The sequence below is a fragment of the Echinops telfairi genome, unplaced genomic scaffold, assembly GCF_000313985.2.
Source record: "Echinops telfairi isolate 266 unplaced genomic scaffold, ASM31398v2 ScPeMD7_6;HRSCAF=24_0, whole genome shotgun sequence".
Lineage (NCBI taxonomy): Eukaryota > Metazoa > Chordata > Mammalia > Afrosoricida > Tenrecidae > Echinops > Echinops telfairi.
Window position 1 is genome coordinate 14,154,139 of NW_022103902.1, and position 21,205 is coordinate 14,175,343.

The following is a 21,205-nucleotide window of genomic DNA, read 5'->3' on the forward strand; positions in this document are numbered from 1 at the left end:
CCACTGTAAGCCATAGCCCGGAATTTACACTCAAAACAAAACACCTAAATAAAAAGCATCACTATAATGGAGTCAATTTCAACTTATCGAAAAATGAGCCCAAGGAAGAAGGAATGTACGGGAATGACTGTCCTGACGGTTGCACAACTCTTATGAATGTGTTTGAACTACTGTGCTGTATGATATGTGAATTGTATGTCAGTGAAATTGTCAAATGTAAACTAAGTATTAAAAAAATATCCAAACTCATAACCATTAAGTCAATTCAGACTCACAGTGACCCTTCAGGACAGGGTAGAATTGCCCCTGTGGGTTTCAGAAACTGTAACTGTTTACAGAGGTAGAAATCCCTGTCATTCTCCCACTTCCAACTCATAGCAACCCGAGACAGAGTAAAACAGCCCCTGAGAGTTTCTGGGACTGTAACTCTGTACGGGTGCAGAAGACAACGCAGTATTTCTCTCTTGAGCAGCTGGTCGGTTTGAACTGCAGATCATTTGGTCAACTCGATACTCCCTGAAGTAGTTAGTTTACTGTGCCAACCTGGCCGATAAACACATGTGGGGTTAATTGAAGGGCGGAGGGATAAATGGCTCAGTGAGCTTTGCCTTTCTATTTCTCGGGTCTCTTGCTTTCTGATGGTCAGACCAGGGTGCCTTAGCCAGTTCCCTCCTTCAGCTGGCAAGGCTCACTTCCTGCAAGACATCCCTGAGGAGAAGCCATATGGACCTACCCCGATGCAGCCCTGGGTGCTGGAGCAGCCATGTGGAGACCCCCCGCCAGTGCTGAGATGTTTACACATTCACTGACTCAGCTTTCTTCCTGCAGTCGGCATCATTGCATGTGTTTTGTGAGATGGAGGAGGACTTTGTGGTTTGGTGTTGGACATATGGGTTAATAGGTTAATGTTGGACTTGTGGGCTTAGGCAGCACTGGGTTGGGATATTTTCTGATGTGCACTTAACCTTTATATAAAACTCTCTCTTATACATGAGTTTCTGTGGATTTGTTTCTCTAAAGTAACCAGACTAACACATTCCCTCTAGTGAGGCATTACACAAGCACTTAACCTCTCTGGGCCTCATTATTCCCAACTGTAAAATGCAATGGCTACTTCATATATTTGTTTTGAGTACTCAGTGAGTTAATACACGAAAGCTTTCAGAATCATGTCTGGCATAAACTAGACACTTAATATTTAAAGTGGTTGGATGGATGAATGCCCAATGTATTCCTGAGGGTAGGAATGGAGACACGTCAGAGATGATCAATCAGCTCCAGAGTAAATATTTCAGATAAAGGGATGGATCCTTCCCACGGATGCTCAGCTCCTTCCAGCTTACATCCATTTGTTCAGGGCTTGGAGAAGGCATGTTTCTGTACACTACAGTCATTCAAATCATTACAGGGGTCTTATTTCCCCCCAGATCTTCTCTTTGCCCAGGATGTTAGGTTGAGTTCTCTAAAGAAGTCAAGGCAGTGAAGGTGTATGTGTCTGTACATAGAAAGAGATTTATATCAAGAAATGACTGACACCATTATAGAAATGGGTGAAGGGGCAGTCTGGCTCAAGCCAGGCTTTTCCTGACAAGCAGGAAGCAGCATGACAAGCAGAGGCAGGGGGGCACCAAGTGGTGGATGCAGGGGCATACAAATGTGAAGTCAGAAGAATGGGCCCACCAGCAGAAGTCTGCAGATGGTTCCTGGGGTCAGCAGGAAATGAAACAGGTGATCGAAGAACTGGATGCAAGATCCAGAGCTGGCAGGTGACAAAGGGACAAGTAGGACTCAACTCTGCTTGGTGTCTTACACCAAAAGGCTTATGACATCAAGGAGGTCAGTTGAGAGGTTGGGCTCTGCCTCTACCTTACCCAGGAGTATCTAGTTGACATGATCCCTTGCCAGCACACCCTGCTAGGACAGCCCAATTCCTTCAGCTGTGCTTCCATGGTGCGGTTTCAGGTCCCTTCACCATCATGAAAACGCAAGTGAATTCCAAATGCATCCCATAGTCTTTCTATCTTAGAGTTGTATCGTAAACAGCAGTGGAGGTGGACAGGTCCAACCTTCTCTGGCTTCCCTACCGCCACATGCCTCCACACTCCACCCCCAGTTCTACCTATGCTGACACTATCCGTTCCTCTGCTGCACTCGGCTTCTCTGCTGGGTTTGATAACGCATGGCAACGGCCACACAGAACTCACAAGCAATACTCACCACTAAGGGGGTTTACTAGGGAGGTTCATTGGTTATCACCACTCAGGATCAGCAAACTGACGCATGGCAACGGCCACACAGAACTCACAAGCAATACTCACCACTAAGGGGGTTTACTAGGGAGGTTCATTGGTTATCACCACTCAGGATCAGCAAACTGTAAGGGTACCGTCATTGGTCCACTGCAACACCTCCTCTCAGCCAGCAGCCAAGTGTCTCTCTGGTCCTCAGCCTCCCAAATCCCTTGCCTTTTGGGTCCATGGGCCAGGAAGGCAGCCCCCTGTCCCTCTGTCTCACAGTCCCATGGCCCCAGGCCAGATGAGAAGGTTCCCACATTCTCAGTCCTTTTCCTCAGAGTCTCTGTGCATTTGATCTCTGTAGCCCAAGATCTTGGGCGTGTCCTTCCAATTGGTCCTGGGCTTCCTCGCTGCTGCTGTTGCTGCTGCTGCTTCCAAGGTGGCAACAAAAACTGACCAATCCCTTCTCTGCGTCTTACACACGTCCCATTTGCATAGCCCTACTATTAGGTGGGAGTTAGGGAGTTAGTTACAAAGAATAGAGTAAAAGAGCCTCAGTAAGAAATTTCATTCCACCATAAAAAAAAGTGTCTTATTTGAGTCCAACTCTATAAGGCATCTATTTCTCTGTCTTGGCTGTGTGTCTTCTCAGGGACATCATATACAGTTAAATCTAATACGGACAGCAAATACAGAACTACTTCCTCTGAGCCTAACCATCAGACCTAAGTCAGCTCTCATTCAGTGGCCACATTCTCCAGACTTCCAAGTCTGCCCAGGACTCAAGATGCCAGCCGCAAGCTTGGGGCCCTCATGGTATCCTTGTTTCACCTGCTAGCTCAAAAAATACACCAAAAAACTGCTAAGAGAATAATAAAACCTACCGTCGTTGATTCTGATTCGTGGTCACCTATGGGGCAGAATGGAATTGCCACACAGGGCTTCTAAAGCTATAATCTTTACGGAAAGGCATTGCCACATCCCATTCTGCACCCCCCCACGGAGCAGCTGCTAGGTTGAACTGCAGCCCAATGCTGTAACCTCCGTGCCACCAGGATTAGTCTCAGAAACCCAATTCCTAAAACACTGCTATCAAGTCGATTACGACTGTACATCTTTTTTGATAGCCTCGTTTTCCTTCCGAGCAGCAGCTGGTGGCTTTGAACCCAGGACTCTGTTGACCAGGCAGCGTGTCACCAGGACCCGTTCAGAGACCGTATGGGGCAGTTCTGCTCCATAGGGTGGGTCACTGGGATTCGGAATTGACTTGACGGCAGTGAGTGCGATGTTTAGGTTGATAACATGCTTTGTCAGGAACCCCATAATAGAGAGGTTAACTTGCCAAAGGCCACATTCTAAGTGTGGGATGGGTTGCTGGCGAGCCTCCAGACCCGAGGTAGGAGGCACTTTCCTGCCAAATCGTCCCTCTCCCTCCCGTACACCCCCCCTCCCCGCCCCCTTCCACTCTGGCTTCCAAACCAAAATCCAAACCCACTACTATCAGTCAGGCTGACTGGTAGCAACCCTGTAAGACTGGGTAGAACTGCCCAAGTGGGTTTCCAAGACTGTAACTATTTACATGAACAGAAGGCCCCGGCTGTCTCCCGCGGAGCGGCTGGTGGTTTCAAACTGTTGACCTTGAAGTTGGCAGCCTAACGCGTCACCACTACACCATCGCTCCCGCTCAGCTCCGTCCAGCACGCTCCCTCCTTCCCTCTGGCTGTCGGCTGCCCAGGCCAGACAGTGAGCTCCTCGCAAGCGCGGCGTCGGCCTGGTACCCCAACAGCAGCGGCTAGCGCCACGCCTGTGAACCTGCCACCCCGAAACGAGGACGCGAGCCAAGCCAGAGGCGTTCGGGTGGGGCTCCCTGCTCGGACTCCCTAACAGATTCTGGCGGAGGGGCTGCGGGGCTGAGGGCGCCCAAACTTACCAGGCACTTGAGGCAACTTTGAGGTAACCTTGTTAGCCAAAGCCCTGCGTTTACTGCGGTTACCACGGCAACGCCAAGGAAGGCGGAGCCGCCCGTCGTCCCCGCCCACAGGTCTGAGGCGCGCATGCGCAGCTAGCCCGGGCTTGCGGTCGCGTCCCGGCCGGCTCCGAAGCCCCGCCCCGCCCCGCCCCGCCCCCTGGGTGGAGCCGTGGGTTAAGCTTCCGGCTGCTAACTCCCTGCTGGAAGGATCAAACGCACCCGCTGCTCCTGGTAGAAAGATCGACAATATCGGGACCCCTAAGGAGCCTGCGTTCGATTCTGGCCTATCCAAAACCCCAACCAAACTCACTGCCGTGGAGTCGACTCAGAAGGACGCTCTGGGACAGGACAGGGCTGCCCCTGCGGAGCGCCTGCTGATTTCGAACCGCCGACTTTGCAGTTAGCAGCCTAACGCATAACCACTGCACCACCAGCGCTCCTGCCGTGGCTATCTGTAGGGCTGATGAAATTCAGAATTGATGGTGGCCGTGGGTGGTTTATCCTGCTTCAGAAACCAAACAGAAAAACCTAGCATTCTATCATATCATTTAAGGTAGTGAATGGCTCTTGAATACACTTTCGAAGAATAAGTGTTCTGGGCAATGGCAGGCAGGCAACTTGAACAGCGAGGAGGCATCGCTTTGTTTTGTGAAGAGTCGGGGAAGATTTCCTGTGATGGTGCACTGGTCACAGGACACCGGGAACATGCACAATGTATCTGCAGAGCTCTGCGCACTTCCACGTTAGATTTGTTCTTCAAATGACCACCCTGGGGCAGTCCTCATACGGTGCTTTGTTTGTAGGTCTCTTCATGCTGTTTGTGGGTATGCATTGGGCAGAGATTGGCAAGGTCAATACTTCCAAACCACCAAACCGCTCCACGGGAGACAGCCAGGGCCCGTAAACAGTTATACCCTTGAAGCTCACAGGAGCAGTTCTACCCTGTAGGTGCAACAGGGTCGCTAGGTTTGACCAGTCACTGCTTTGGTTTGAATGCTGCTTACAAAATATCATTTGAAAATGACTGCAACATCACAATGCTCTCTGTATGCTGTATCCAGAATCTATAATAAAACACTCTTAACAATTCACTGAGACTAACAACCTAGTTCTTTAAATGGACAAACTATTTGAACAGTTCAGAGGATAAATGGCCAATAAGCACATGAAAGCATGTTCAGCAGCATGATTCATCAGGGAAAGACAGATAAATGCACGGATGCTGGAACTGATGAAAATAAAGACTGGCAACGTCAAATGTGGCGCAGATGGGACTCTTCACAGTCACCGTCTATGGAAAATGGCACCACCACTTTGGGAAGCCAGCCTTTTCTTCAAAGTTAAACCTATTCCAAAGCATGCCATCTCCAAAATCCATCCACAGGAAACCTTGTGCATAGCAACTTCACTTCCAACCTGGAATGGACCCCAGTGCATATTGACAGCTGACTGAATACTCATACAACGCAATGGAACTGACAGAGAACGTAAGTGAGCCTCAATCATCCTAGTGAGGGAGAGAAGCGCATGTGTTGCTCCGTGGCGATGAAATGTAAACCCATCTACAGTGACAAGAAGCAGATGAGTGGTTGCCTAGGATTCCGGGCAAAGAGGGACTACACTACAAAGCTGCAGGAGGACTTGGGCAGAGATGACAGAATGTTTCTGTGTTTTGATGACAGTGGTAGTTTTATGGGTATACACACCTGGAAAAACTCATGAATTCACACCCTTTAGATGGATGTAGTTTATTTTACGTGAATTATTTCTCAATAAAGTTGATGAGGAAAATGGCTACAATGTTTTACTGGTTTCTAGAATCTTATATAATAATATTCCCCAAACTGTATACCATTTGTTAGTACATGAATACTTTCTTTTACAGGGAAAGCTAGTTCCTATGACGTAAAGATTCTAAATGTCCCAAATGAACAGCTCTTCGACATTCATTAGCAGCAACATCAACTGTACATTCTCCCCTCAGTGCTCTCCCTCCAGTCTCTGGGTTCCAAATCTCACTGCAGCATCGCACAGAGCTCACCAAAGTCACGGAAATGACTCTCATAGTTGTGGAAGCTGGCAAACTTATTTGCATTAGTAGCAAGCTATCAATCTGCTTTCTGTGCATAGTCCAATCCAATGATATGTGAATCACAAAGACTATAGTGGGCAAGGCCATTTTAAGTAATTCACTGCATCCCAGTTGATGCTGACATGTTCTTTCATGTATTCTCTATGACTAAGACAACCAAGTCCATCGTCCTTGCTATAAATTATATGATATAACCAGTGTCTGAAAAAAAACCAAACAGAAACCTAGGAGAAACATTTTAAACAGCAATGTGAGTTGTATCTTCAAGTAATATACTCAATGTTTCTTTTCAACTTCCAAAAATCTTTTACCTGTGAAATACAGCTAGTTGGGTTATAAATGAACTCACTTCCAAAGTGTGTCTTCAAGTCAAATTTGCAGGTCCTCAAGGTGCATACAGTTCTTAACCACTGTGCCCCAGGCACTTACAAGGAAGCTACATTATTTCTGACTCGGAATGGTAAAGTAATTTTCCTGAAGTACACACACGGTCAGTGGTAGAGCTGGGCTTTGAGTCCAAGCTTCTGGGCTGCAGTATCTGTACTCCTAACCTTTGGGCTTTATTGGTTAATTCTCAAACAGAGGAAGTTCAAGGCTTCTAAATCTGAGCTTTCAGTTCTGGTAGTTTCCTCATCTGAAAAATAAAGATAGCACCTCTCTCTGAAGGACGTAATAAAGCCACATAAATTGCCTATGACAGTGCCTGGCACTTAGTAGACATGATATTACTAAATTCTGTTAATCAAATGATTCTACTATAAAAATTAAAACGAAAAGCTCACTCACTGCCAGCAAGTCAATTCTGACTCAGGACGACCTGTAGGACAGGGCAGAACTGCCCCTGTGGGTTGAGACTGTAACTCTTCACGGGATTAGAAGTCTCGCCTATCTCTCGGGAGTGGCTGGCGATTTTGAACCACTGACCTCAAGGTTAGCAGCCCAATGTAACCACACCACCATGGGTCCTATGGTATGCTTCGGGGCACATGTGGGAGAAATCATGTGGTATCTGGAGACTTGAGGTGAAACACGAGGAATCTGTTTGAATTGCTAGAACGAAACATTTTGAAAGGAGTGCACCAGACTGGCATAAGCAGACAGCCCCTCTGCAAGCCTACAGATGAAGGGTTTTCAACCTGGAGGGCTTCTTATACCCGGCAACAGGGACTCTGATGAAACAGGTCTGGGTAGGCTCCAAGAGTTGGCTTAACAAGTACTCTATGTGATACTGATGCTACAGATCAGGGCTCACACTTTGAGACCCTCTGATAGACTGAGGCTCCAAAGTAGCACAACAGTTAATGCATCCCAAATGTGCATCAATGAAGGCTTTATGTAGGCAGTAAGTACCTTTAAAAATAGTATTTGCCAAGCACAGCTGGGTACTGGAGTCATCTGAGTTCTGAAAAATACTGATGTACATCTTGCCCCCCAGAGATACTAATGTAATTGGTCTATGGTGAAACCTGAGCACTGAGAATTTTTAAATCCCCAATGGTTCTAATGGTAGCCAAGTGTGGTAGTTACCTTACCTTATGTCAACTTGTGGCTATTGAATGGAAGGGGTGGAGTTTAGCCTGTTAATCAGATCACAAGGTAACACCCACCAGGAGGATTCTGGGAACTTCCTCTGTGGTCAAGCTACATGAAGCCACTTTGATGGCAGCCAGAGCCCTGGAGCTGGAGGAGCCACAAGGAGAGCCACACCAGTACAGAGATGTTTCCACACTTTTCACCCACTGGCCCATGATCTTCCTGCTTTCAGCATCATTGCATGTGCTGCGGGGTTCTGAGATAGAATTTATGGACTAATCTTGGACCTATGGGCTAATATCAGACTTATGGGCTTGATCTGGACTAGGCCGGGGTGTTTTCTTAATATACGATTACTCTTGGATATAAAACACTCACACACACACACACACACACAGTGTCTCTGAATTTGTTTCTTTACAACCCAGACTAACACATCAAAGTTGAGAGGAACTGCTTGAAAGGCCTGAGAAAGAAAAGGCACTTTTCTGCTACTCATTTGTATTCTTGTAGTTGTTTCTGCTTTTGTATTATATTAGCAAACATGAACATTTACAGGATGAATACTTAAATATTAGTGTTGCCAGACACACCTGTGGGTCTTTTTCCAACTGAAAGAAAGTGGACACTGCATGCAAAAGAAATAGAAGGGGCTTTTATTATCTCCACAGATAAGTAATAGTGTGTGGGGTCTTATGACCAGAACAGCACATGGTCCTCAAACTGGGGCACTGGTCCTTTATCACTTCAGACTTCAGGGATTCTAGCTCCTTCCAGCCCCTCCCCACCTCCTAACCATCAGTGGAGATCCGGTTGGTGAGTCCTGCTCTCCCCAATCATCTCTAGATGGACCTCTTGGATGCAGACCGGTGGGTCAGGCAATGTGGCTCCTTCCCTGACTTCCCTTGGGTCAGGAACAAACTGAAGGATACCCAGGTATGTACTGGGCAGACTCTCAGCCAGCCTTAACAAGCCAGTCTGGGGCCATCCTCAGCAGAAAGTTCTAGGGACGGAAAGCTGAACCTGATAATAATATGAGTGTGTAACACATAAGATAATATATATCTTCAGATAATATGAGTGTGTAACAGAGTCTCAAAGAGGATGTGTGTGTGTGTGTATGTGTGTGTGTGAGAGAGGGGGAATGGGTCATAGACAAGGGAGTATGGGGCTCAAGCTTGCAATAGTCTAGAGACAGTCAGTGAGTTAGTGGTAAAAGTTTTCTGCACAGGTGTTTCACCCTGCTGCATATTAGAATCAGCCTGGACCTTCCAGATAGTCAGTTTGGTATTTTTTAAAATGCTCCCCAAGTGAGAATAATAGCTTCTGAAGACTAAAATAAAGAGGGGGCAAAACATAAAGGAGAACATGAAAGACAAAGCATGTGAAAACCAGGTGGGTAGCTGGACATTTCAGTGACAGGAGCAGAGAGTCAGTGCCAGAATGGGTTCCGTCCCAGGCGGGGATTGTATTTATTAAGTACAAAGATTCAAAAAGGGAAGTACAGTGGGGACATGATGCAATAATGTAAATGAATACAGATGATCTCATACACACACCCAACCACGTATGTGGCAACAGAAGAAAATCATTTCCATCTCGGCCAGCACTATAATGAAGTTGCATCCGGCCTTTCCTAGGGCACTGATTTCAAGTGGAAGGGAAGGACGGGGGTTGCTGGCCACAGTCCCCAAATGGTTCCAATGCATGTCTCAGCCCACATGGGCACTGGACTCCATACGCTGGCTGCCATCGAGCCATTCTGACTCTGAGCAAAACAGACATCATCCAAAACACAAGCTAATGTAAAAGCCAATGCCCGAGAGTTACGCAGATTTCTTGAAGAAAGGTCAGGGCTGAGAAAATGGTTATTAACTTATTGTACTCAATTCGGTTTCAAACACTAAATATACTATAAAAATAGCCTTACTGCCCGTGTAATGCTGTGAATTTCTATTGTTATTTTAATACTTTAAAACCACGTAAGAATCTTAGATGTTTAAATAAAAAAAATTTAAAAAAGAATCTTACATGCTACACAACCACTTCTGAAGCATATGAAAACACTTCCATGCCAATTTTTTAAAGGTATTCACTCCACTTCCTGGAAAAACGGACAAAAAGCAATGCTTTCTCACCAAAGTAGAAACCAAAAGAGGATACTTCATTTTTCTGAAGGCTATACTAATCACCCAGAGGCATTTTCCTATGAGTTTTATGCAAAGCAACTCAATTCTTCTGGGGGAAAAAACAAGTCAATGTTTCAGACAAATTACATACACAAAAACAAAACAAAACCCCGAATTAAGATGAAAATGCTAAACATGTATTATGCAAACAAAATACCTATGCATTATTAAAATAAAGAATTCTAAACTTTCTACAATCAAAATTTTATTCACAGAGAATTTGGAGGTAAGTTGGTTATTGAAACCTATTTGAAAAGGCCAACAACTTTTTTATAAAAAATCCTTTATTTCTTTGCTCCATTAGTATGAATTTGTAAGACCTTTGCAGGTTTATCTGAAAGAACACTAAAAACTTGAAAGCAGGGGCAGAGGAACGGGAGTCCACGTTCAAAAATAAACTACTGAAAACAAACAGGGTGACTTCACTTATGACACATGGGTAGAAAGGGCAAACCATCCTCCTTCATTTTGTTTCTCCATCTGTTGAACAAAGATGTAGAAAGAATTTAGAAAGTAGCCAGACTTAGCTTAGAATCGTATTAGACCTCGCCCGCCCTCAATTGAGAAATCATTTACAGCACAGGTTCCCAAACGTATCAGGTCCACCACAGCTTTTCACAGAAAAAACAAACAAACAAAAACATACTCAGCACCCCAAGGCAATGAAAAACATTTGTCCTATAGCCCATGTCCCAGGATAAAACACAGGCATCCGATTTCGCAGGTTCCCTGGATGGCGCCTGTGTCCCAGGGGGCAGTATTACCCACGTTGGGAAACAGATTTAGAGCAATTACGTACACGAGATCAAGTTTCCTATATGCTTGACGTATATTTAAAAATTAAATTGCTAATGTAAATGTTTACTATCTAAGAGAGATTCTCCAAAAGAATTAAATTCAGGGCAAATATAATCCTTTCTTGATTTAAGAGTCTTAATTAAAAAAAACAAAACCTAATACAGCATTTTAAATGACATAAAGGAAATTATCTGATTCTAGCGAATGAAATTTAGTACTAATTTCCAGGAATCAAAGATAAATTATATAGAATAGCTTGCTTTCAAACTGAAAAAAAAAAAAAAAAACATGAAAAAGCAAAGGACAAATCTGCCTTGGGTAATGCGAGGTGCATGCTAACCAATTAACCCGGACTACAAATGCTCCACCTTTACTGAAACACCTGCTATTTGGTCTAATTACTAAAGTTATTACAAAGAGGATCCCACTGTTTTAGATAGTTGTTGCCTCAAGTGTGCAAATATTGTTTATAATTTTAAAGATCATTCATAATTTATTGACCAAACATTAAAGAAAATACATTTTACTGTGTTAAACAGTGAAAAATGTTTTCAGCCAAACTTTGGGTACATTAAAAGATGCTTGGCTTATATACATTCCTATAGCAAGCCCAAACCTAAAGACTATGTAAGCGATTCATTAACCCTGTCTGCCACAACCTCCCTGAGCAGGGCACACTTCGATGACCACGGCACACTGACATAACGTGCGGAAACATGGCCCCCAGGCACACCCCAGAGAAGGCACAGAGGAAGAATGGAAATCACAACAGCACCTGCCATCCTTCCCCTGGCTCCACCCAATTCATGATGGTATTTCATGTACCTTTGCTCGTGGATTAAGAGACGCAAATCGGCCGCTTCCTGAAGTGGTATCTAATGGAGAACAGGAATTACTAGCGGCCCCTGAAGATCTATTTGTGAAAAATAGAGAACAAACAAGCAAGCTATCATTATTAATCTTTAAACAGTTTTATAACCTAGAAAGCTCACTACATACATTATTACACTTACTGGCTTTTTTGCTTTTCTTTGAGGGGGGGGACCCAACCTGTGCTCTTTTACTTAATGAAGGATGTTCCTTGCCTCCCCCATGCACCCTTCCCCAAACTCTCCTTCCCAATTACTTTCTTGTCTCTACCTGAATGAGTCTATCTGAACCTAATCAGATATTATTTACTGCCTTTTGATATCTGATTTTAAAAAATCCAAACTCACTGCCATCGAGTCGACTCCGACTCATCGTGACCCTACAGGGCAGGGGAGAATTGCCCCTGTGGGTTTCTAAGACTAATTCTGTACAGGAGTACAAAGCAAACAGTGATTTCAAACTGCTATCCTTGCAGGTAGTAGCCCAATGTGTAACCACTATGACGCCAGGGCTCCTGAAATGGTAATAAAGCACATACTATACTCTTGAATTTTTTTAAAAGTAACTGTTCACACTGTCACTTTACCTTCTTGTGTTTATCCCACTGGTAGGTGAGACAGTACTGCATTTCGAGCTTTCTGGGACTTCTGCTGCAGGAACAGATACCTCAATAGTCCTCTTCCCTCCCTCTAAAACACACAGATAAGAGAAACACAGTGGGTGGCTCTGTCTAGATCAGTGGTTCTCGACCCTTTAATACAGTTCATGTTGTGGTGACCCCCAACAATAAAATTATTTTGGTTGCTACTTCGTAACTGTAATTTTGCTACTGTTGTGAATCAGGTGACCCCTGTGAAGGGGTCGCGACCCACGGGTTGAGAACCGCTAGTCTTTATCTTCATCGTTACAGCCCGCAGTCACACTTTTAAATGAAGTATTTTCTTTTAAGTGGATTGAGACAGACATTAATTACTATTGTCCATCCAGTAGGATACCAGACAAGCATCTTCAGATAGAATCCTCGTGAAGACAAGGATCATGTGAGTTGCAGTGACTGATCTAGCTTATTTTCACCTAACATCACTAAGACTTCATAACGAGGAAGAATAATCCCCATCATGTGAAGAAACTTAGAATAAATTAAGACAAAGGGTTCTGGGGAAACATATCACCCATGATTTCCCAGTACTTTCCATAATAGCCTGCTTTCTGGATCTTCAAAATGAAAAAAACAAAACAAAAAAAAACAAGGTAAATAAAAAAGACGCCTCAAAGACAATGCACTTCAACCAGCAAGGGACCGTGTGAAACCCTCTGGGACACTAGCAGCCCCTGTGCTTAAACACCTGGGGAAAGACACTACTGACGCCGGCAGAGCCTTTTCTAATTCTCATGATCAGAACCTTCTCTTAAACTGGGCCCAAGCCAGTCACTCTAAAGCCTCCACATAACTCTATCCATGGGAAGCCCAATAATTTACTCCTTGGCTACAAACCAACTTATCCAGTTCATAAGTCCTTTCTTGAATGCAAATGCTATAATAAGCAATTTTCCAGTTACTCATTCCTTCTAGTGTTCCACATTCCCAAATGTAACACTAGGATATAAAGCTTAATCGACAAATAAAAATGTTTTAGTGGCTTTAACAGTAATAACTTGTTGTTTGCTGCTGATAAAATCCTAAGCTGTCAGTCGGAGGCTTACATTTGAGATATTAGTGACAGCATATGTCAGAAATGAAGTCATGTACTCTAATAAATCTCATCTACGTGTAGGACAATGTGGGAGCCCACACACTGGTGACCAGCGTCGGCACCATGAGATAGAAAGATTACAACACTAAGACTCCGGAGGCCCGCCTGCTAGTCCCACTCCTCACTCACTTGCTGTGGCCTAGGTCTGCGTCTTCGTGGGCAGTCGAAGGCATTGGCACATACCCTGAGATTTCTCTTAGTGTGAACTTATAAAGGCAAATGGAGATATTCATGTTTCTAGTTTTTAAATCATCTATGACCAACCAGTCCATGCTTTGAGAGGTGACGGAACAGGCGACACTGTTGGAGAAGCAGTATTCCCGTAGATAAGCTTCTGCTGTTCTATCAACTGCAGGAGCTTTTCACGAGCCTCCATACTCTGTCGATTCAGCTCTGCGATGCGCTCCTCCATGCTACTTGATAGAGGTTGTGCAGCTGGAAAAGTCTTTAAACACACACACACACACAGAAATGCAAATTCAGAAGAGAAAAACACAAAACCTTTTTGATATTTGGTAAAAATAAGTTCTTCCATATACGTGCCAGCAAGTTAGTATTCATAGCCCTTGCTATGGGCAAACTTGAATAGGGGGAAATAATTTCTAAATCATTTATTTGAAAGATTAGTGCTAAAGTAAAGGGAAACTAATCCCTTACTATAGGTACCATATAAACCCTTCTATTATTTCCTAGTGTTTTGATGAGATGCACAAAATATCACACAAACAAAGATATAACTCCCAGTAACCTGCCCTAGTAGTATGCTATTAGTTGTAATAAATCTACTAGTTGTAAATCTAAGTTTAATTACAATATATAAAATAAAAGAGGATCTGGTAAGAGTTTTAACAGAAATGTCTATACTCTTCACACATACACCGAGTTACTTGGCAAATATTTCTAATGGTCATATCGTTTCTTCTGACCACATGACAGCCTGCCCAGGCTACTTTTGGACCAAGACACCCAGCAGTAATAGTTCATGGTAGGAAGGAGAGAAGAGTAAAATACAGCCATTCAAGAACTGTCACATACATGTAAATTGAAAATTCCCCTAAGGAATGTACTTATATCATTACTAATTATTTCAGTTAGCTAAATATGTCCTTCGGGAGGTAGGTGGTGGGGAAGAGGAAGAAACCAGGCCCTCATAGAAATCACTAATTTGGAGTTTATGCCCATTAGTAATACACACACGTAAAATGAAGAATCATCTTGAATTTCCAATTATAACAAAAAAGCAGTGGTGAGGGCAACAATTTTATTTTATTCTCTCCCTCTCTAGGCAGATCTACAAATAAATAAGGATGCAAACTCAGTACTTAACTCTGTTGCCCTCTTCCAAAAAAAGGTTAACGTTTTCAAATAACCTTTAAAATCTGCAAGCATCAAAAATGTCTCCCAATGATTCCAAGTTAAGGCAATTGCTACTTACACCTGACATGACAGTGGTCTATTCCCAGCAGCGCTGTTGACACCCCTTCTACCAGTCCCCCGTGACTATGAACTTGGGGATCCACACCTCCCTTATTTCCCATGACCCATCACTGCTAGGTGGTCCCTAGACCTCCTCCTCCCCCAAGCTTCCTCACTACAGTACAGATCCACTGTTTTAAAGTCTTTTTTAAAGTAATTACCTCAGGGTACCTAGTTCCCATGAAACTGTTTAGCTTCTCAGGGCTAAAACAGTGTTCCTGATCTCATATCAGAACCCTGACAGGTGCTGTCTTACCTCAAAGGAAGTCTCTTTCATCACTGGGGCCAGTCTAGCAAGAGGAGGTATGCTACAAACATCCCCCAGTTGGAACTCAGAATCTCTTTTCTTCCCATAATGAAACGGAGAAGGTTAAGTTACCTGGTTAGTCCATAAGGTTTACTTAATTTACAAAATTCCTGTTCGGTAACATGTAGACCTTTGCTACTTAAAAGTGTAATTCTCACATCATCAGCACTAACGTTAATTGAGAACTTCATAGAAATACCCAGGCCTAGCCCAGACATACTCGGTCAGAGACTGCAATTTAGCAAGCTCCCCACATAATCAGATACATTAAAGCCCGACTTTAACAATCTTAAGACACCATTTCTATGAGAAAAAAATATCCCAAAGTTCTAAAAATTGGGATTTGGGATCTTCAGGAATTGAAGGTCAACTATAAATAGCTTTCTTTTATGAGCCCCTTAAAGAGTAAAATGGCTTTCCATTCAAACGTAAGCATGTGACAATCTTTCAAGCTATATTATTTCTACACTTTGTTTAAAACACCATGCTTATCTTAATCTTAATTTACCTCCATATTTTCTTTGCCCTATTTTCCTCATTTATTTATCTTTACTTCATATTGCCTTGCTTTCCTTTCTGTTCAGTCCATCCTGATAAAAACTACTATTTATTTTGCAGTGGGTATGTCAAAGCCTGAGCTACCCAGGTACTGTCTTAAAGATACTGAGGACCACTTCTGATGCCGGCTGACATCATGAAATCCCCATTTATTCAAAGTCCATCCTTAATGATACTCACAGCAGCCACGTCGCTCGCACTTTCCTGTCTGCTTAACTCCCGAGGTCCATCTCCTTGCTCGCCCCCTGGGCCAATAATATTATTCAGATGTGCCTTGATAGCGGAATTCTGCAGGGTCAACTCAGCAATCCGTGTCATTATGTCCTTTCTTTGTACGAGGGCCTCCTTTGTCCTAAGCTGTTGCCCATCTCCCAATACAGAAGGCTCGTCTGAGAACAGGGGGTTTCTAGCCTGCCGAGGGTCTGGGTGGGAACTGCAGAGGGGCTGTGTTAAGTTGACAAATGGAGCCTGGTTCTTATTCTCCAAATCTTCCCCCATGTGGGAAACCCTCCACCTCTGAGTGAAGAGACGGTTCTCCTCATTTGAATTCTGGATGTCTGTGCCCAGAGGTAAGGTCTTCTTTTCCCAACTTTGCTCCTTCTCAATGATTTCCACAGTTGCAGGAATGCGTGGAGCAGGGCGGGTTTGGACAGTTCTCCTTAATACTGCGGATGACAATTGAGGATTAATAAGTATGTATTATTTGGCCATAGATTGGCAGTATAATTGCTTCATAAGCCCATCAAAGTTAAATTAGCGAAATGTATATATTTTAATTGTAGTGTTTATTAGGAAACTTAGTAGGTTACAGAATGAAAAGGATACATGGTCCTTTTGCCCACAATGCATTTTCTCAGGCATGCTGGCAGATACAACCAAGTATTTCGATGAAAGGACTTAGCCTCACAATATTTCAAAGTATTTTCATCAGAGCATAGGGCAGAAACACCATCCTTAATTACCAAGCACATGTACTTTTTACATCCCTTAAAGCATTTGTCAGTATTCGTGTGAAGGGGAGCTTTCAGGTTCCCATTTTAACACATACATTAACTGCTATCTGACTGTCCCATAGTGCGCGTCTCAGTATCTCAAGGTCTCTCCGAGGAAGTAGTTTTTAAATACTTATTCTTATGGCAGAAAGTAGAGCAAGAAGTATTACAGGCAGAGAGAACGGATATGAAGGCTCTGAAGTAGGGAAAAGCCCAAGAAAAAGAGGAGGCCAGTGCAGCTGCAGGGATAGTCTCCGGAGCGCAGAATTAGAAAGCACCGAGTTGGACAGGCAGGGGAGGGGTGGTTCTTGATAACCCTTTTGGCATGTTAGCGATTTTATAATTGAATCTAAGAGCAATGGAAATCCACAGAAGGTTTTGTGACAATCTCATTGACACTTAAAAAAATCACTCTGGCTATGGCGAGTGGAAGTTGCAGGAGTGGAAACAGAGAGACCAGTAAAAAATGGCATAGCCTAAGAGAAAAAGTAGCTTTGACTAAGAAACGTTGTTGAGAGAGAGAGAGAGAGAGAGAGAGAGAGAGAGAGAGAAGTGAAGTAACAGATTCCAGGCACATTTTGCACTAGAATTAAGAGTGATGGGCTGGAACTGGGTGACAGGGACTATAAGATGGCATGCAAACCCCAGTGGACAGAAATGCTATTTACTGAGATGGAGCAGACAAGAAAAATGACAAACTGGTGGGCAGAGAGGTTATCAAGAATTCTGCAAATATGCCCAGTTTAAATGCCTAAGGATTCATCTCTATATTACTCCAAGTGCAGAGTAACTCAAGCAGATGAATATGTAGGTCAGAAATGCAAAACAGATATTTGGGCTAAGATAGAAAACTAGCAGTCACCAGCACATGGAAGGTACTGTGAAAACAAATGCTATTACCTGGAGAGAAAGAGTAAACTCAAAACCCAAACTCGGTGCTATTGAGTTGATTCCAACTCATAGTGGTGCTGCAGGACAGGCTGGGGCTGCCCCTTTGCGTTTCCGAGACTTTAAATCTTTCTAGAAGTGACAGTCACAATACGTGGGCCATAATGCCCCCAGGGCTCCCTGGCACACAGAGAACGGTGAGAAAAGGACAGAAACCGGTACCAAGACTTGAGGAACTCAGCATGAATTAGTGGGTTCAGGAGGAAAAACTCGAAAAGTTGACTGAAATGGCACAGCCAGGGATACATGAGAAATGACGAACAAAAGTGATGCTGAGCTGCCCCTGTGAGTTTCTGAGACTCTAAGGTACAGGAGTAGGAAGCCCGTCTTTCTCCCAAGGAGCTGCTGGTGGTTTCTACTGCCCACCTTACCGATGGCAGTCCACTATGCTCCTCTAAGAAAAAAATACTTAGTAGTAACAGGGAGGTCATTGGTGCTCTTTAGGTGGAATTACAGAGTGACATGGGAAGGTAGATGCTTTAGTGCAAGACAGCAAGACAGGCCAAAGCGGAAACCTCTCACCCTCAGCCTAACACTGTCTCTACTGCCACACTGCTCTGAGAAGTTGGCGTTGCATTAGAATGCCAAAATAAACTTTAAGATAGCCTCCTCAAGACCTCAAGGTAAATGTACACCAATGTGCAGATAATCTAACAAAATGTGTACAAGCGACAACAAAAGTTTTGGGGTGTTTCTTTTTCCTGTTCCCCTCGAAAAAAGCATATAACAATTCTTTAAAGAAATAAAGTTTCAGGCAAATCAAGGCTGAATAATATATATATTTTTTTAATTTGGGGAGGAGGCTCTAAGACAGTGGTTCTTAGCTTTTTAAGTTGAAGGACTCTGGAAAATCATCTGAGAGGTCTAGCTCCAGGAAAATGCACATGCGGACAAGTAAACATAAAATTTCAATCAGTGAAGCAGTCCCTGGACCATATGTTGAGCTAAAGAGTAACAATAAAATGTTAACAATTTATTCAAAACGCTACACTGTACAGCAAGTGAACCTACAGCTATTTTTAATTATCCATAGCCTCTAATTATACAGTTCCCTAAAGAGTTTAATAGGATGACCAGATTGGACTGATGGAATCCTCAATGGCAAAGTTCTCACCTTGCCTTTCCGAGGTTAAGCTTCCGTTCCTCTCTGAAGTAGAATACTCTCGTTTCTTAAACTCCCTCCCAGACCACAGAGACATGAGGGATTCCCCTTAAGAGTATAATATATAGTTGTCTAATGGGACAGGCGTAGTGAGATTAAATGTCATACTTCACAAGAGGGCCATGTGCAGAATACAGACCCTAAAAGTTCTCCTTTCAGCTTAAAGGTCATGTATGCTTAATTGTTATCTTTTAAAATTGTGTTTGTCAAGTAGCAGTGAACGCAATACATTAGATCAACCTTATACCTTTAGAGGAAGCCTGCTTACCATCCTGCAGAGGAGAGAATTCTGAGTTGTTCTTCTGCCTGGGTGGGGTTAACAGCACCGCTGGCTCATATATGTGTGCTGGGAAACTGGGTGCCAGAGGCACGCTCTCTGGTGGGTTTGGCACCTGAGAGAGTTTAACGGGCTGCTCCTCCTGTGGGTAATCCACTGCTTCTTCCCCTCTGAACATCACTGGCCTGCAAACAGTAGCATTTACTGCTGGACCCTCTGAAGAAGTTGAGAGCTGATTAGGACTTCGGAAACGAAAGGCGCCTATGGACACATTTCAGGCAGTCACACTTGCAATGCATTTCAGTGAGATCCCAAAGCCACAGAACCTCCAGGACCAGTAATTCACGTTCAAAGCTCCTGTGGGCCCAGCACTGAGAGGAAGTTGCCATCTTTGAGAAAAGCACCGAGGGCCCCCAAACCCTAAAAATCAAGGCCTCTGAAAAACCACTTGAGTCCCCTCAGGAATCTAAGTGGCACTTTAGAATTCTCCACTATTTGTTATGGATGGCGTTTGAATGGTCATGCAAATGACAAAATGCCAAGAATAGGGCATATGAACCCATTATTGCCACATGGAAGGCTCGTGCCCATGATAATTTCACAAGTCACACACCATCACAGAACAGTGAGATTCCCTATTACTTAAAAAGGTTACCTGGTTACGTGGTCCTGCTAGAACAGAAATGCAAGAGATGGCTTTAACAAAAATGCAAATTTCCTCACAGATAAGGAGAAGTCCCTGGTCTGCTCCTTGACTAAGATACCAACAGCAAGAGTCCCCCAGAAGAAGAGGGAGCATGGTGGCACACAAGGGGAGAACAAATGTCAAAGCCACATCCCCGAAAAGGAACCAACGTTGTGCATTTCCAATTCCTAGATCTTCTTCTCCGGACCCTAGGGCACCAAGACCAGCTGGGTGGCCCATGCTGCTACTGTCCATCTGCAGGTCATAGTTCAGTTATCAACCCTCTCTGAGCCTCAGTTTTCACACCCAAGCATGAGGACTATGAAATTCAAGTTGCATGTGATCCATTTACAGAGTGCCAAGCATAAACAAGCACCTAGTGAAGGTAAGCTGTAAATAGTAGTTGCAGTCGTGGTACTGTTGTACAGTAGACTATATGAAGTCAGTCAAAGAGGCTTGCTATTTACGGTTGCAGTTCTAACATGCTCAGGTTTATTCCTAAGAAAATGTGCTTACATTGTCTCTGTGATCAATGGATGGCTGCAGTCAAGTTCTCTGTGTCAGACTTCTCTGTTTCTCATTAGGAGGCTAACTTTTTTTAAAAAGGAGGTGGTAGCGATACTAAAGAGAAGCGTTGCACAAGAACTAGCTACTTCAAAGAGCTGATATTTCTCATTCTTCTAAGCACATTTGAAACTTATGAAGACAGAGCAGCATCCTTTTCCCAGCCTCCTCTTGAGCTGTCTTAGCCTTCTCTGCATCCCTTATCACAACCTGTGCTGGAAATGCAAACCCATCAGGCTCCTCCAGTAAAGTCCATGATGCCCAGAATAAGACGCCAGTCTTATTTCTCACCAGTTCCCCCAGTTTCTCCATTGTTATCGATCAGCTGGGTGGAGAAGTGGGTGTAGAGGGAGGAAGGCAGGGCAGATGGAAGAAATGAAAGCAGTTCCCTTGGCACCTCTCAACAACCTAGAAAGAGAGGGGCCATGTTGAGAGGACTTGGCTGCCTCCACTGCCCTCTCTCCAGGCCTTCCCACAGTGACCAGCCTTTTCTTTCCAAAAGAAACCTAAGATTTGTAACTTCTCCGCTCAAAACTCCAGGAGACTGGATTGCTTACAGAGCAAGGAGCATAGCCCTCAGTGGCCCGCCCTCCCCACTGGCCGCCACGTCCCTGTCCGCCTCCGCCTGTCTGTTCCCCTCTGCAGTTCCTAGACCTGGCTTTCCAGCTCTCCTCGGACTCTCAAACACTGTGTGCTGCCGGTGTCACTGTTCTGGCTCCTTCTTTTTTATTTTTGTTAAGATCTTGCCAGAAGTTGTCAGTGTGAAGTGTACTTCATCCACCCATCATGTAGCATCA

At 44.1% G+C, this 21,205-nt stretch overlaps 2 protein-coding genes across 5 annotated transcripts in view; both read right to left on the reverse strand.

The window, feature by feature from the left end:
- The window catches only part of CFAP44 (cilia and flagella associated protein 44), a 113,249-nt gene extending 109,049 nt beyond the window's left edge, over positions 1-4,200 (reverse strand). Inside the window, exon 1 of the mRNA XM_045286152.1 lies at positions 4,165-4,200. The gene's annotated coding sequence lies outside the window, so the exon portion shown is untranslated. The remainder of the gene's footprint in view (positions 1-4,164) is intronic.
- Positions 4,201-10,209: 6,009 nt separating this feature from the next.
- SPICE1 (spindle and centriole associated protein 1) overlaps positions 10,210-21,205 on the reverse strand; it is a 58,106-nt gene continuing 47,110 nt past the window's right edge. For 2 of the 4 annotated variants that reach the window (XM_045286182.1, XM_045286185.1), the window contains 6 exons: positions 19,151-19,420; positions 15,961-16,445; positions 13,704-13,884; positions 12,272-12,374; positions 11,641-11,728; positions 10,210-10,497 (listed from right to left, as the gene is read on the reverse strand). In XM_045286182.1, coding sequence (XP_045142117.1) covers positions 10,444-10,497; positions 11,641-11,728; positions 12,272-12,374; positions 13,704-13,884; positions 15,961-16,445; positions 19,151-19,420 — 1,181 coding nt within the window. In that variant the 3' untranslated portion in view covers positions 10,210-10,443. The remainder of the gene's footprint in view (positions 10,498-11,640; positions 11,729-12,271; positions 12,375-13,703; positions 13,885-15,960; positions 16,446-19,150; positions 19,421-21,205) is intronic. The other 2 variants (XM_045286183.1, XM_045286184.1) reach the window with 2 other exon arrangements.